This window comes from Microtus oregoni, unplaced genomic scaffold, assembly GCF_018167655.1.
Source record: "Microtus oregoni isolate MIOR12 unplaced genomic scaffold, Mior012 000012F_ref0000307, whole genome shotgun sequence".
In the NCBI taxonomy this organism is placed as follows: Eukaryota; Metazoa; Chordata; class Mammalia; order Rodentia; family Cricetidae; genus Microtus; species Microtus oregoni.
In genome coordinates, this window is record NW_024543071.1 from 18,751,122 (window position 1) to 18,766,263 (window position 15,142).

General features: G+C 51.6%; 1 protein-coding gene across 1 annotated transcript in view; it reads left to right on the forward strand.

Moving 5' to 3' along the window:
• Crtac1 (cartilage acidic protein 1) overlaps positions 1–15,142 on the forward strand; it is a 143,058-nt gene that overhangs the window by 121,545 nt on the left and 6,371 nt on the right. Inside the window, exons 7-11 of the mRNA XM_041660677.1 lie at positions 465–610; positions 3,436–3,572; positions 6,888–6,970; positions 7,770–7,870; positions 8,235–8,403. Of these exons, the coding sequence (XP_041516611.1) occupies positions 465–610; positions 3,436–3,572; positions 6,888–6,970; positions 7,770–7,870; positions 8,235–8,403 (636 nt within the window). The remainder of the gene's footprint in view (positions 1–464; positions 611–3,435; positions 3,573–6,887; positions 6,971–7,769; positions 7,871–8,234; positions 8,404–15,142) is intronic.

The following is a 15,142-nucleotide window of genomic DNA, read 5'->3' on the forward strand; positions in this document are numbered from 1 at the left end:
CAGAGAATAGAAAGACTATGGTAACCAGAGCTTAGCTAGTCAAGAGTCAGTACAACACAACAAAGACAGATAAGGGCCCCGTAAGTCAGAGCCTGCCATCCCTGGGCAGATATTTGAACTTGACCCGAAGTACTGGTGAACCCTTGCAAGAGTTAAGCAAAGAGGGACGAGATCAATTCAATGTCTCCCTGTGGCCATGTGACAGTGGTGGGAAAGGCTTTGGTCCCCCAGAATGCCCATCACTCTCCTTCTCCTGGACCATGATGCCCTGAGCCAAGTCCAGGTAGCATGCAAGGGGATGGCTGTGCTACTTCCTGTTCCCATGAGAACATCTGAATTCCGCTGGGCCTCCCCATCTTCCCAGAAGAACAGGGACTGTAAGAGATCACTTCTTGTTGCTGGAGGCGAATGTTTATGGGATACACCAGGGATAGCACCCTGGAGCTCCTGCCTCTCCTCCCCAGGTGTAGATGACCCTCACCAACATGGGCGAGGTGTGGCCCTGGCAGACTTCAACCGTGACGGCAAAGTGGACATCGTCTATGGCAACTGGAATGGCCCACACCGCCTCTATCTGCAGATGAGTGCTCACGGGAAGGTCCGCTTTAGGGTAAGAACAGCCAGGTACTGCATGGCATCTGGGCAGACCATAAGAGATAGAAACCTGCTTTGTGCCTCCATGGGCCTCTCCAGAGCTGGGGGTGGGATCCCAAGAAAGGCGACATGCAGGGTCAAGGACACCAACCTCAGCCAGGTGCAGGCTTTCAGAGAACAATGGCTACAGAGAAAGAGGAGTCTCCAAGGCATCCCGCAGGAACCCTGTCAGAGAAATTCACTCTTTGGCAACTACTGTTCCTTGGGTCTCCCGGGACACCCCACCAGTAGCTGCTAACTGGGGTCCATGGTAGAATGATGGGAGAGGAAAGAAGTTGAGGCCAGGGAGCTCCCTGGTTATCCCTAAAGTCAAATAAAGGGTAGGATAACCACACACACACCCTTGTCCTGCTGCCTGAGCTGTGGGCAGAATATAATGACAAGTGTTCTCCCCGAGGGCTGCTGGGTAACAGTGATGTGCCTGAGTTTGGGTCTTTCCCAACAGATGACAGAGTATGGATTTGATGAAGCCAATATCGAGAAGCCAGATTAGGACTTGGTAAATAATCATCATCATCATCATAGAAAATGGAAGGTTATAGTATTCCAACTTTGTGAACACAGAGAATTATCCAGGATCTCCAAACTCTATGTGACCATGAAGAGGCCCCACCCAAAGTGGTCTCCGTGCTCCCTTCCCTGCTGAGACTCTAGACCATCTGAAGAAGAGGACTCTTGCCTAGAACTTAGGACATTGATCCTGGAATCTGAGCAAGTTCCCTCTCTGTCCCGCGTTCTAGCACAGACTCACAGATGATGTGGGAGTGATTTCTTTCTAATCTGTTGCTTTCATTGGTTAATTAATAAAGAAACTGCCTAGGCCCATTTGATAGGCCAACCCTTAGGTGTGTGGAGTAAACAGAACAAAATGCTGAGAGAAAAAAGCTGAGTCAGGAATCACCATGATTCTCCCACTCCAGACAAACACAGGTTAAGATCTTCCCTGGTAAGCCACCTCATGGGCTACATAGATTATTAGAAATGGGTTAGATCAATATGTAAGAGCTAGCCAGTAAGAGACTAAAACTAATGGGCCAAGCAATGTTTAAATGAATACAGTTTCCGTGTAATTATTTCGGGGCATAAGCTAGCCATGCGGGCGGCCGGGCACCAGAAACGTAGCCTGCCGCTCCTATTACAACACACAGAAGAAATGATTTTGCCCTCCCTGTCCTGGGATATTTGACAATGTCTGGGAACATTTTAAACTGTCCTGCCTGACCTGGGAAGGACAAAAGCCAGCAAGGTTGCTGCAGACACTGCACAATACACAGGACAGCCCCCATTATAAAATTATCAACTTCGTGGCTTACAGTACAAAGGCTTCAGATGTCCTGTGCTGAGGTTAGAGAACATGCTGGCCTTCTGAGGCCCCTGAGCTGCACAATAACAATAACAACAAATGTCCCATTTATCACGTGCCACCCACGTACCAGGATCCCTGATAAGAGCTTTACATAGATTATCTGGAAACCCAGGCATGCAGAGGGGCAAGCCCAGGGGGGCTGTGTAAGTTTCCATTTTTACAGGATCGATGGAGCAGTAATGAGTTAGAGATCCTCAGGTCTCCTTGTTCCCCAGCTCTGAAGACCCTGCTCATCCCACCCTGACCAGCCAGCCAGGCTCTTAATCAACCTCATTACGGTGCTGATGAGGACTGTCACCCTCTCCTGACTCCAGGAGCAAGCGTCTCTGCAGCTGAGCCAAGAAAGCTCCTTTCTGTGGTTCCAAAGCAGGCTATAGAAGGAGAGGAGGGCAGGGCCTGGTCCAAGGACAGGGGCTCCCAGAGAACCAGCTCAGCCCTTCCCAACTCTCTTCACCTACACAGTGAAATTTGGACAGCCACTGAATGTCTTCAAGGGACAACTTATACACAATGGGAGTATTCTGCACAGAAACAAAAGGCCATCTGCACAGCTCTTCTTCCATTTCAGAGGCAAATCCCACACCTAGGACCCTGTGCCAGGTCCTCTCAAGACTGCCAGCGCTTGCGGGGAGGGTTCCCAGCTTGGCTGTCTTGGGTCCAGAGTCTCCCCAGAAGTCCTGGGGAAATGATAATGACACTCCTTCAAATCGTGTCTCAAATAAAATCCGAAGACTCCCAAGAATCAAAATGAGGAAGTAGGAGCAATGAGGGGCACAGCTTACAGGTTTGGCTTTTCATGGGGAGCCGGTGACAAGGTTGAGGCATCACAGACTGCCAGTGATCTGTCTCCTGGCCACTCTGTAATGTGCGCCTGACATGGCAGGCCTCACAATGTAGGCTGCTGCCTTCCCCCCAGTGAGATGCAGCCCAAGTGCTGAGTGACCTCCCCCGAAGGTCAAGCCAGTGCTGAGGCTGGAGTCAAAAGCAGGTGGTTCCTAGGGCCTTCCCAGCTTCTGGTTCAGCACTCGAGAAGGAAGGCCAGAATCTTTAGTATGTGGCTCTGGCTCTGGCCCCATCGTTAGCAATCACCCCCCTTCAAGACTCAGTTATCCCATCTGTAATGTGGACCGCTGACGTCAGGCCGCTCGAGACTGGCAGGAGGGCTGAGTGTGGTTGGGACCAGGAACCATCTCAGAGCTCCCTGCGTGAGCTGGTGTGAGCTGCAGCTGTTACTCCACCTTCTGTGATCTGCAGGCAGTCTGAAGTTTGTGCCATCCCAAGGGTCACCACTCCAGGTCATAAGAGAGGGGACATAACAGAGGTGCTGAGTTTCCTCCGCGCATAGTCACACAGTAGAGGGTTGTGGGCTTGTTTCCACCCTCCTTTCTTCTGACCCTCAGCACTCTCTCCTCCAGGACATTGCCTCGCCCAAGTTCTCTATGCCCTCCCCAGTCCGAACTGTCATTGTTGCAGACTTCGACAACGACCAAGAACTGGAAGTCTTCTTCAACAACATCGCCTACCGCAGCTCGGCAGCCAATCGCCTCTTCCGGTACTGTATCCAGGCCACGGGGGCTGAAGTCCAAGGGTCAGAGAGGCTGTGCCAAGGAGGGGATAGTCCTTGATTAAGAAAGAGAGCGAAGGGGAGGACAGAAACCAAGCAAGATAGAGAGAGAACCCTGAGTTAGCTGTCAGCCCTCGCTGTGGCTGGAAAGTGGGTAGTGAGGCTATGGTCCAGAGAGACCCCAGCTCCATCCCCACGAGGTAGAACAACTCCCACAGCCTCAGAAAGGCTTCCAGGGTCAAGTCTGTTGGGTAAACCTGGACTAAGCAAAGGGGATCTGGCTTGTTTACTGGAGATTTCTGAGCACCTGTAACAGAACCACTGAGTATTCCACCATTCCAAAAGATAGACTGAGTGCTCAAATAGATTTGGCCCCAGGACACATCTTTCAGAGATGTTTCTCAGAGACTGGATATTCTGTAGAGCATTTTTGGGGAACACTGGAAGAGATGGCTAAGTGTAGTTGGACCTTTTCATCGGGACTTCTGGCTCCCCACTAATGACACAGAAACTTATTATAAATTATAAAAGCTCGGTTATTATATAATATATAAAATTAGGCTTGTTGCTAACTAACTCTTACAACTTAAATTAACCCATTTTTATTAATCTACGTATTGCCCCATGGCTCATGGCTTTGCCTATCCTTCAGCATGTCTTGCTCCCTCTGCATCTCCTGGAAACCCCACCTATCATCTTCCCAGTGTCCTCTCGGCCCCAAAAATTCTGCCTAGCTATAGGTCATTCAGCTGTTTATTAAACCAATCCGAGCGACACATCTTCACAGTGTACACAAAGATCATTCCTCAACAGTTAAGGTGGAGAACGGAGAGAAAATCTGAGTCCCCTAGCATCTGAGCACCATTTCTAAAGAGAAAGGGACAAATTTCCAGGGTGACACATCTTGAGGGGACTGGAGGAATCTCCCAAGGGCTGTGTTCAGACGTCCAGGCCAAGCCTCAAGGGTGGAGGCCCAGGATTCCGAGTGCCTAGCGAGAGCAGCAGGCACACAGCCACTCTTACCACACAGATATTTGAAAAGCACTATGGGGACAAACCTCACGTGGTCTGGGATGTCGCTAAGACATGCTGGGTGAGGAGAGAAGGTGGAGCAAAGGTCCTGGAGCCAGGAAATAGGTCAGGTCACCTGCTTGGCCCTCCATGTCCCTATTCCCTCTCTCAGGGGGTGCTCAACTATTAATAAAAGGCGCAAGCTGTGACTAAGCATGTTTTAAAATATAATTATTAACCAAGCATCAATCCTGACTGGATGTAATCACCCCCTGAAGGCACCAGATTTACTAATTAGGTGCCTTGCAAAAAGCTTATTCACAACTTCTAGATTAATTGCAGAAGATCAATTGCTCGTTAACAGAGATGCTGCCTTCCTTCTCTGGCTAATAAAGTGTCACTTGCCAGGGCCCTGAGCAGCGACTTGGCTAGGGCTCTAGTTCTGTAGCCCAAGAACCCAGGGACCTTTCTGCCTGTCCACCTTCCTGGCCTGTTCCAACCTCCCAGCTCCCATGCTGCCCAAGAATGGTTGGCCCTGGATTGTCAGTGGGCAGTCGCCACATGGTCACCCCCTGGGGCAAAGTTTGCTTCCACTCAGGGGCAACAGAAGCCACTGTCTAGGTACACAGCTGGGCCTCAAGTCCCAGAGGCAGATGGCTGAGTCCTGAGCACACAGCTTAAGGGCTGCAGCTGGACGGCTGCTCAGCTGGCAGCTTGAAAGTTTAACCCTCACTTGCCCTGTACTGTGCCAGCTTGTTACCATCACTGAAGGGACCAGTCCCTGGAGCTTTGTCTCTCCTGCAACATGCCTGGGCACTGGGGACCCAAAGCCTCATGGTCCTTTAATGATGCTTCAATCAGTGTTTCACCCAAACCAGATACACGCCCCAGTGATAGGAGTCCGTGATGGCCATGCAAGCATGGACTCTCCCAGGCCTAGTGGGGCATGGGCTGCCTCCCACATAAGCATCTAAATACCTCTGGTCTGGTCTCAAGTTCAGTGCCACTTTCTGGTCTTGTGGGGCTTTTTGTGCCCACCACAGCCCTCCCCTGGCCTCTAGTCCAGCATAGCAACCTGCTGAAATGCCAGTCTGGCCATTTCCCTCTTCCCTTTGTCACCCTCTGCGTCTATCCAGCTGCAGCAGAGCCTGTAGCCCACAAATAGTCAACAGGACAGTGTGCATCTACAAGCCAAAGAGTCTCACCTCTAGCACATGCATGTGTGCGTGAGCACAGCACCCTTCCCAGGTACACTGTGTGCCACCCATGTGTACACATGGGCGTGCTCAACCTAGATGCCCTAGGTGAATGGAGGATGTGTCACGGGCATCCTTACAGCCCTGCAAGTGCCTGAACGTCTGTGGCAGTCCGCATCCAGTCACCACAGGCTCCAGCTTTGAGGACACAGTGTGGTTTGAGCAGACCGTATGGTTAGGAGGAGTACAAGTTCCCCCTGCCCCAGGCTCCTCATCCATCCACAGCTACAGAATCCAACAAGTGAGGGAAACTAGGGAGGAAAGCTCACACCGCTGTCAGCCACATACCTCTTCATATGGAGAGGGCAAGACATGGGAAGAGTCTCAGAAGTGCTCAGGGACAAGACGGAGTATTCCAAATACACAGAAAGGCTCTCACAACCTAAAGGGACCCTTCCTATTTGCCTCAGGAATTCACTCCAACTCCCCCACAGACTTGTGCTTGGAGCTGACTTGGGAGATAGGCCCTGTGTTCAGTGCTGTGGGAGAAGCCAAGATGGCTAACACAAGGTCCCAGCGTACAGCGAGCTCATAGACCGGCTTGAAAGATAAGATGCCCTGGGCAGTGTTACCATGGACAGAAAGTGATAAAGGACAGGAGAGCAATAAAGACAGCAGAGGCATCAGGGATGACTTTCAGGACAGGTGGAGGGCAAGCTGGCAAGTAGGCTGAGGCGGGAGAACCTGCAGAGAGTTAATCCCTCAGCAACAGATGGAGCTATGGAACCCAGCATCCTTTGGAGGAGCGTGAAGATCAGTTGAAGGTAGCTGCGCCTCTGCCCTCCTCCATCCATCACCTGCCCCGCCCAGGCTGTCTATAATTCATCTATTAGAGAAGGAAAAATCAATGTTTACCCACATAAATTAAAGCGCAAGAAGGGAACAGCCGTAGTGAAGTCAGAGGCTGTGAGAGAGAGAAAGTCCGTGGACATCAGAGCACAGCGTTGGGGATACTCAAGGGACAGAACCGAAGGCTGGGCCAGTAGGTCTAGGGAGCCCACAGGGCCCTGTTGGACCAAGTCTGTCTTTTCTACAGTGTTATCCGCAGGGAGCATGGAGACCCCCTCATCGAGGAGCTCAATCCTGGTGACGCCCTAGAACCCGAGGGACGAGGTACAGGTAAGGCCACCCAGCTCAGCACAACCCATACCCTCGGGCAGGGAGGAGCAAGAAGTCAGGCAGCCAGGGTGTACCTGCCACCCAGAGATCCCAGAGGAGGATGGGAATGGAGGAGAGCCATGGGCCTAAAGGCAGGAGTCAGGGAAGGAGACCACCCCTCCTTCTGTCCCCAGGCCTGCTGGGGAGAAGCAGGGTTCATGGGGAGGCTGCTGTTTCTCTGGCCATGCCTTGCTGTGTAGAGATGGGAGGGTTGAGGGATGAGTCCCCTCTGTTCCCTGGCAGACATCATGGGTCTGACCCCTCCCCTCCTGGCAATCAGCCAGATAAAGAGCACTTGACTGGGAATCCTGGGACCCAGGTCTGTAGTTACTTTGTTTTCTGGGTTTTGTTTTCCACAAAATGAGAGCGTCTGCCTTTCTCACGTCTTTGGGTTGTAGAGAGAACCAAAAATAGACCATGCCTATACAAACACTAGAGAAGCTGAAAAACAGAAACAAAAACCACTGTGTAAATAAAGAGGTATATCATTCAAACCACAAGAAAAGCAGATCGTAGCTTAGACCCATCCCATCCATGACATTCAGGGAAAGGAAGGAAAGCTTGTCTGTGAATTCCTGTCTTGAGCTGGATGATGGACAGGAGAGAGATGGGCCTGCAGCCCTGTTCCTGCCCCAGCCTGTTTGTTTTCTCTTTTTGTCTTTCATACTCATGGTTATAGTCACCACACCAGGGAGCCCCTCCTCCCCCTTAGTCTAGTGGCTGGGCTAATGGCTAGAGGTGAAATCTGCGTTGTTTGTAGGTGGCGTGGTGACCGACTTCGATGGAGATGGCATGCTGGACCTCATCTTGTCACATGGAGAGTCCATGGCTCAGCCACTATCTGTCTTCCGGGGAAATCAGGTGTGCAACCATCTCAGGGCCCTTAGCTCCCATCCTGGTGTGCTCTCAGTGGCCCATGAAGACAAGGAACCTGGGCTTGCTAGCCAGCATGATGGGAAATGGGAACTGAAAAGCCTCGGACCGGAAGCCCATATGTTCCCAGCCGGAAGTACCACATCCAAGAGAATCCCCTGCTCAGCCCTCTGCCTTCTGCCACGGGAACTTCTTGGCCTTAAACCTTGCCCCACAATCGTTTGGCCTCCCCCTTCCTGCAGCCCACATTCCTCTCCTCCTTCTCCCCTCCTCCTTCTCTTCTCCTCCTCCTCTTCCCTCCCACCCTGCTCTATGCCAACCTGACTGATGCTCACCACCTTCCTTCCCCCAGGGCTTCAGCAACAACTGGTTACGTGTGGTGCCCCGTACCCGGTTTGGGGCCTTCGCCAGGGGTGCCAAGGTTGTACTCTACACCAAGAAGAGCGGGGCGCACCTACGGATCATTGATGGGGGCTCCGGTTACCTGTGTGAGATGGAGCCTGTGGCACATTTTGGCCTGGGTGAGTCGGGGTCCATGGGAATGGTAGCAGATTCTGCAATGTGTCTTGCCATGTGCGGTGAGATTCGGCTTCTCTATGGCATCACAGGGAATGCTGACTGTGAGTCTATGCTCAGAAGAAAGGAATGGGGGGAAGGTCGCCCCTCGCCTGCAGGAGCCCCCACCCCAGGGCCTTTGTGGATTTAGCTCACCTCGGGGTCAGAGTACATAATTCTCCTTCTGCCCAGGCCATAGACTTGTTCACACACTGATCTCCACCGAATATGTCCAGGGCAGCTGCCCCCTGACCTGATTTAGCTAGCTCAGTATTTAGGGTGCTGATGACTTCCTTGGATGGAAGGCTTAGAGCCCTGAGTTTTCAATGGGCACAAAGTCACCCTAAGGGTGAAGGCTGGATCTTAGTGGAGGACGGGATTCAAAAAAAAAAAAAAAAACCCTGCTTTTATGTTTAAAAACTGCAGTCTCCACACGCCCCAGAAGCAAACCAACAGCATGCCCCTGGTGCCTCTGAGCTATACTACCCACCTCTTAGAATACCCCAAAAAAATGCTGCTAGGGGCTAGGCAGCCTCCAGACACAGGAGAAGCTGGCTCTCTTGCTGCTGTGGGGCATACGCTCCCATCCTGAAAATGGCATGGTCAATCATAGTTTTAGTTGTGTGTTTATTCTTTGTGTGGGGGGGGGCATTCATGCATGTGGGGGTCAGAGGACATGTTATGGAGTTAATTGTCTCTTCCACCTTTATGTGGGTCCCAGGGCTTGAACTCAGGTCACCAGGCTTGCGTGGCAAGTGCCTCTACCTGCTGAGTCATCTCACTGGCCTGACTGCTTGGTAGATTCTTTTATAAAAGAAAAGCTGTGCTGTGTGGTGGCAGTGGTGCATACCTTTAATCCGGCACTCAGGGGACGAGGCAGGCGGATCTCTGAGTGCAAGGCCAGCCTGGTCTACAGAGTGAGTTCTGGGACAGCCAGGGCTACCCAGAGGAACCCTGTATCACAAAACAAAAACAGAAGCAAAGGACACTTGCCTTGTTGATGCTGCAGAATATGATTTAGCAATAAGAAGTCTCATTGTCAAAGTCACCTTCCCCAAATGACCACGTCATAGAGCTGAAGATGGGCAGTTCAGGTTGGAGGCACTGAAGGGCAGGTAAACCATGAGGGGCATCTCCACAGCGATGGGCAGTGAGTGTCTCAGTGGCAGTGGCTACACGAATCTAATGTGTGATTCATGACAAAGAACTGTTCACACACCTGTTCCCATGGCAAGGTTCCCATGATTTCCATGTGGTATGACCATGAAGCAAGCCATAGGCACTGGGGCAGCCACCTACATGAAGCCATAGGCACTGGCAGCTACATACGTGAAGCCATAGGCACTGGGACAGCTACCTACATGGATTCCTTCACGCTGTCTTCACAACCCTGCTAGCTCTCCAGTTATATCAAAATAAGCTGTTTTTTTTTTTAAAATGTGGAGGTTATAGGGAGATGTGAAAATTCGTCAGGGAGCATGCAGGGATTACAATTAATGGGGAAAAGACAGCGGAGCATTGAGGAAGAGGTGGACCACAAGTCAAAGCATTTGAGCCAAAGATTGCCCAGCTTTCACCAGATGCTTTCCTGTGTGCTATTGCCTTGTGAGGTGATATGATTTTAATATAAAAAGATTAGACAGTATGTTCTCTAATCAATAAATATTTAGAAGCATTAATATTAAGCACACATCGTATTGCACAAAGAAAAAAAAAACTAAGGAAAGAAATGCCAAGAGCGTAAACCATCCCATCTGAGTGACGAAATTACTACAGGAACTTAGCATATGCTGGACACAGTGCTGTGCACCCAGTTCTCATGAACTCATCCTCACGAGTACCCTCAGGTGGGCATTGCTATCTCCATCTTGCAAATTGGAAACTGGATCCAAATGTTAAGGGAAGCCTGCCATGAGCTCATGATTCTCAAATGGCAGAGGTGGGATTCAAACTCAGGCCTGCCTGAAAATGTGGTTTGTATTTTCTACCATATGTTCTAGTATATGTGTGCGCATTCTGGTTTTTATAGGGAACACATAATATTTATGTAGTCTGAGAAAGAAGCAATAAATATTTAGGGGACCCAGAGCCTAGTTATATGAGCCTGTTCCCTGGTTTGGATGGGGTGAGCCTGAGCCTGGGGCATCTGTCACTCCTAGAGCAGCCATTTGCTACACTGGCCCTAAGGGTACAAGCTGACTTTTAAACATGGAGTTCTCCCTCTTGCAAATTAACAGTAGCCGACACCTACAGTATGCTTCCAGCGTGCAGGGCTCTGCCCAAATTCTTCATCAGTTCTCCTGGGAACTTGATGAATTATGAACCACAGTCTCTACATTACAGGCCAGAACGCTGAGGTGATGTTTTAACACACTGACCAATTCACAGCTCCAGGTGGGGATTGGCTGGCTTTGGAGCCCTCCTTGGAAACTGAGTTGCTGGGCTTGGTGACTCCTCCCAGGGTTTCTCTGTCTCTTTCTTCCTGATGCGAGTATCCCTTCAGCTTATGGGTATCCCGAAAAGCCATTCAAGCACCAAGGTGGCCACTGTGGTTTCAAAGTTGAAATGTTTATCAAGCTAGATGTCAGCCCCGCTGAACAGAAAAGGAAATTGAGGCTCCCAGAATAGAGCAGCAGAGCTGGGCTGAGGCCGTCTGGCCCCACATCCTGTGGACTGTCTCTGCTATTTTGTGTATTAGGGGGCATCTCTGGGTTCTTTCCTCTCCAGAATCTGTCACCACCAGGAGAAGAGCCTGCTTCCTCAACTAGGCAGCATGCAGGGTCATTTGATGAGATTCAGGGTGCTCAGGAGTAAACTAACACCCAATGTAGCACACACTGCATCTGGTCAGGGGACCCTCCTGATAGCAGCCTTCAATGGGATTTGCTGTTGGTTTAAACCAAATTGCTGTAAGGGTCCCCACCCTGCCCCTATCGGGCTCCTCTTTTGGAGGCTCCCTTTCCAGGGGGACACTAGAAAGACGCCTAGTCTCAGGAACAGACCCTTGCTAGTTGCCTGAGATCAACAGTGACCACAGAGCAGCTCCGTGGACCAGACCAGAAACCCAAACAGTGGGCCAGGCTAACTCCATCCCTGCCTCTTCAGGGCCCCTTAGGATCCCAGCAGGATCTTAATGGGCTAAGCATAGTTGTCCTTCCTAACTTATGGGGAGCCAGCAACAGGACAGAGCACAGAGAGGGCAGAGAGGGAGACAGTGGGGAAACCAAGTGTCGGGGATGACTGAGGAAAACAAGCAAAGGAAGAGAAACAGGACAGAAGCAGAAGGCAAGAGAGGCAGAGATGTGGGGAAGGAGACTGGAAGAAATGCTGCTGCCAGGCTGCGGATAAACCAAGGAAGTCTCATGCAGGCCTGTCCCCATGCATCCTGCACTAACGTGGAGCCTTGAGAAGAGGGAGCAAGGGAAATCATCCTTGCCCTGGACAGCTTTGCCAAGTGAGGAGGTGACTAGGAGGAGAGCTAGCAAAATAGTAGGAACTTAGAAGCGCGCGGAGGGAGGGGGGGCACGACATGGGGGAGGCAGGGCTGAGAACATTCCAGAGGCCAGGCTAGCATGAACCAAGACCCAGTGGTGGGAGTACTCAGTTGGAGGGATGGGAACAGTGCTTGGAAAGCGGGAGCTGGGGAAGTCTCCAAGGGAGGCTAGACAGGGCCTGATGGACAGAGGGGGTGTCCGGGCAGATCCAGGGGAGCCAGAGCTGAGGCGAGAGAGGATGTGTGCAGGGCAGCAGCCCCACGGCTCACGTTCTTCGAGTCCTCTTAAAACACTTCTCAAACATTTCTCTTGATTGTGAGAACAATGTGTATTGATTATAGGAAAGCGAGACAATACAACAAATCATAAAAAGAAGTAAAAATCACCCTCGATCTCATCACAGTGCTTGGAATGTTAAGTAAAGGACAAAACAACAAACAAACATTTCCTCATTCACTCTGGCGCCATTTGACTCCATCCAGTCCACGCTCACTGAACACCTACTAGCCCCCCGGCAGTATCTGCATCAAGGGCCTTGCCTTGAGCACCTCTGCATTCCAGTGGGAAGGGCAGCACGGGAGACATGATGAGCGGAATAGACAGGCGAAATAGACTATGTGAAGATTGTATTAGGTGCCACAAAGAAAGAAAACGCCAAGCAGGGGAAGGGAGTTAGGAGTGGGGAGGAAGAGGGACAAGCAGCAGTTTCCAGCTAGGAGGCCAAGCTCCTAATCAGCCTTCACCCCATGCAGTACACACAGGAACGCATTTAAGATGCACACACTACTTAGCTTTGTTTCTTTAAAAAAACAAAACAAAAATGATGGCATTTCCCCCGCTTGCTCTTTTCCTCCCCTGCACAGTAAAAGCCGGGCCATGCCTCCAAGTCTATGCGCATCTCTTTTATTTTCCTCCAGAGCCACAGAGTATTTCGCTGTGTGGCGGCATTCATAATTTATTTACCAAGTCCCCTGTTGATGGACAGCTAGATTGTTTTCAGGTCTGTGCAGTTGGAGGTGCAAAGGGGGCTGTCTAGGTCACATGTTCAAGAGAGATCTGCCCTGGGGTTCTGTGGGGCCAAGAAGCACAGTAGGGGGTGAGGCTGTGTCCAGGGGCCCAGATCTGGAGGTGAGGGGGTTGCAAGAATCCCTCATGGCGTACACTTCCAGCCCAAGCTCAGCAACCCTGCTCCCTGGTGGTTCTCGCTCCATGAATCACTCCCCGCTGCTTCTCTCTGATGTTGCTGCAAGGTGTGGGGAGCTGGTGTGAACGTGTGTGCATACTCCTTCCCGTCCACACAGGGCGCATCAGACTCCAGACTGCACTGGCTGAGGCACACCTGCCTGCAGTTGCCTCTCTGAATGCTCCAGGCCTTACTAAGATGGTGCAAGAGCTATAAGGACAGACAGACAGTCAGACCCGTATGTGTTTCCTCACCTCCCTCCCTAGAAACCTGAGCTGTGTTGCACCGGGAAGCAAAAACCTCAGGAACTTTCCTAGCCCTGTTCTCCAGGGGTCCCCTGAGGACCCACTCAGCTATGCAGGGCTTTATGAGTCTTGCTCCTCCTCAGCAGACCCTGCCCTCACTCCGAGGAACCCTAACCACACTGTGCCATTCCTGCGCAGCTGCCCTACCCCTCCTGGGTGCAGACCACCTGCTGGCTTCATAAATAACCCTTTCTGTTCTTGGTGCTGAATACTGCCCACCCAGCCCCCCAGGGCTGCCGCTGCATCTCCTGCGTACCAGTGGGCTAAACAAGTGTACAGCCAAACCCAGCAGGTAAAAACAAGGACTGCTAACCCACTTGGCCCCCAGTGCCCCCACTGGGGTCACCCACTCAAGCTCTCCCAACCCCACGCATGGATACCACCCCGCCCCCACCCCCACACTCCTCCCCTTCAGTTAATTGTTTACAAGTGACTCAGAGCTGCCTCCAAACCGGCTGGTGCTCATTTAGGGAAGGAAAATTCAGTGGCCCACATAAAAATGGCTTTATTGAAGTGCAAAAATATTCCACCAACTGGATTCCCACCATCTGCTTTGCTTGTAATTCTGAAAAGCACGGTGCCACGCAGCTCCCTGGCCTTTGTCCTTTCAAAGCTGCCAGAGTCCACTCCCTGCTGTTCCTGACCTACACCTCTGCTGGATAATGGCCCTCCCGCACAGACAGAACTGTCCCGGTACAGAAGCCTGGCAGTGTGGCTACCTCACCTCAGAGGCAGGGAGCCAGGCCCTGCAGTTGCACAGCCTTGGGAATACTGGAGACACCTAGCCAGCAGCCTGGAGCCAAGGAATCTAGCTACCTATCCAAGGACCCGAGTCTGGGTTTCAGCACTAGCTCAGATGTCCCCAAGTCACCTCCTACCTTGCCAAGCCTCAGTGATTAAATCCAGAGAATGGGCCTGAAATGCCCACCTTGCAGGTGCAAAGTCTCCAAAGGGCTCCCCTAGGTTCCTGCCTCCCCACACCCCACCCAATAGCATCCTTCCAGTCTGCTTCCCCAACCTGGAACTTCTGCATCTTCAAACATAACTTGTGCTTTCACACCGGTGGCCTCACCAAGCTCACTCCCCTGCCTTGAGTGCTTCTCTTCTCTGCCCCAGAAAACCATTCCCCACCATCCCCACCGTCCCCACCGAGTGGACCAGTCCCATCACAGCCCCTCCCTCACTTGTTATGACCTCACCTTGCTCATTAATCCCATAGCAACCAGCTCTGTCCCACTTGCTTGGGTCCTTTTCATTCAATGCTGAATCCTAGATCCCTGCCCAGCATTACGGGAAGGGCAGTATAACAAAAGTGGAGCAGACAGGGGCTCTGGGGTCACACAGGCCTTAGGTGAGTGACTGGGTGATTTCCCTAGCCTCTCCAGGTCTCAGTGTTCTCCAAGATGAAGATTGTGTAGACAACACCTTTCACACGGGGGGAGCTGGTTTGTTCACACCATGAAGCATTTGGTCTGGTCTGGGCATGCTGTCAGTGTTCACTGTTACTACTGACCTGTGTAAGAGCTGATGCAGCCAGGAGTCATCAGTGGGGCAGTATTCAGACTCAAGGGGGGAAACATTGGGCTTCTCTGGACAATGGGGCTTTGAGCCTGCACCCCTAAGTTTCAGACAAAGAGTCCCAGAAAGGATGGCTTACTCATCTAACAGCCCCTCCCCCGTATTCAGGGAGAGAGAACCTGGTCCAGAGCCACGTGCCCCATGG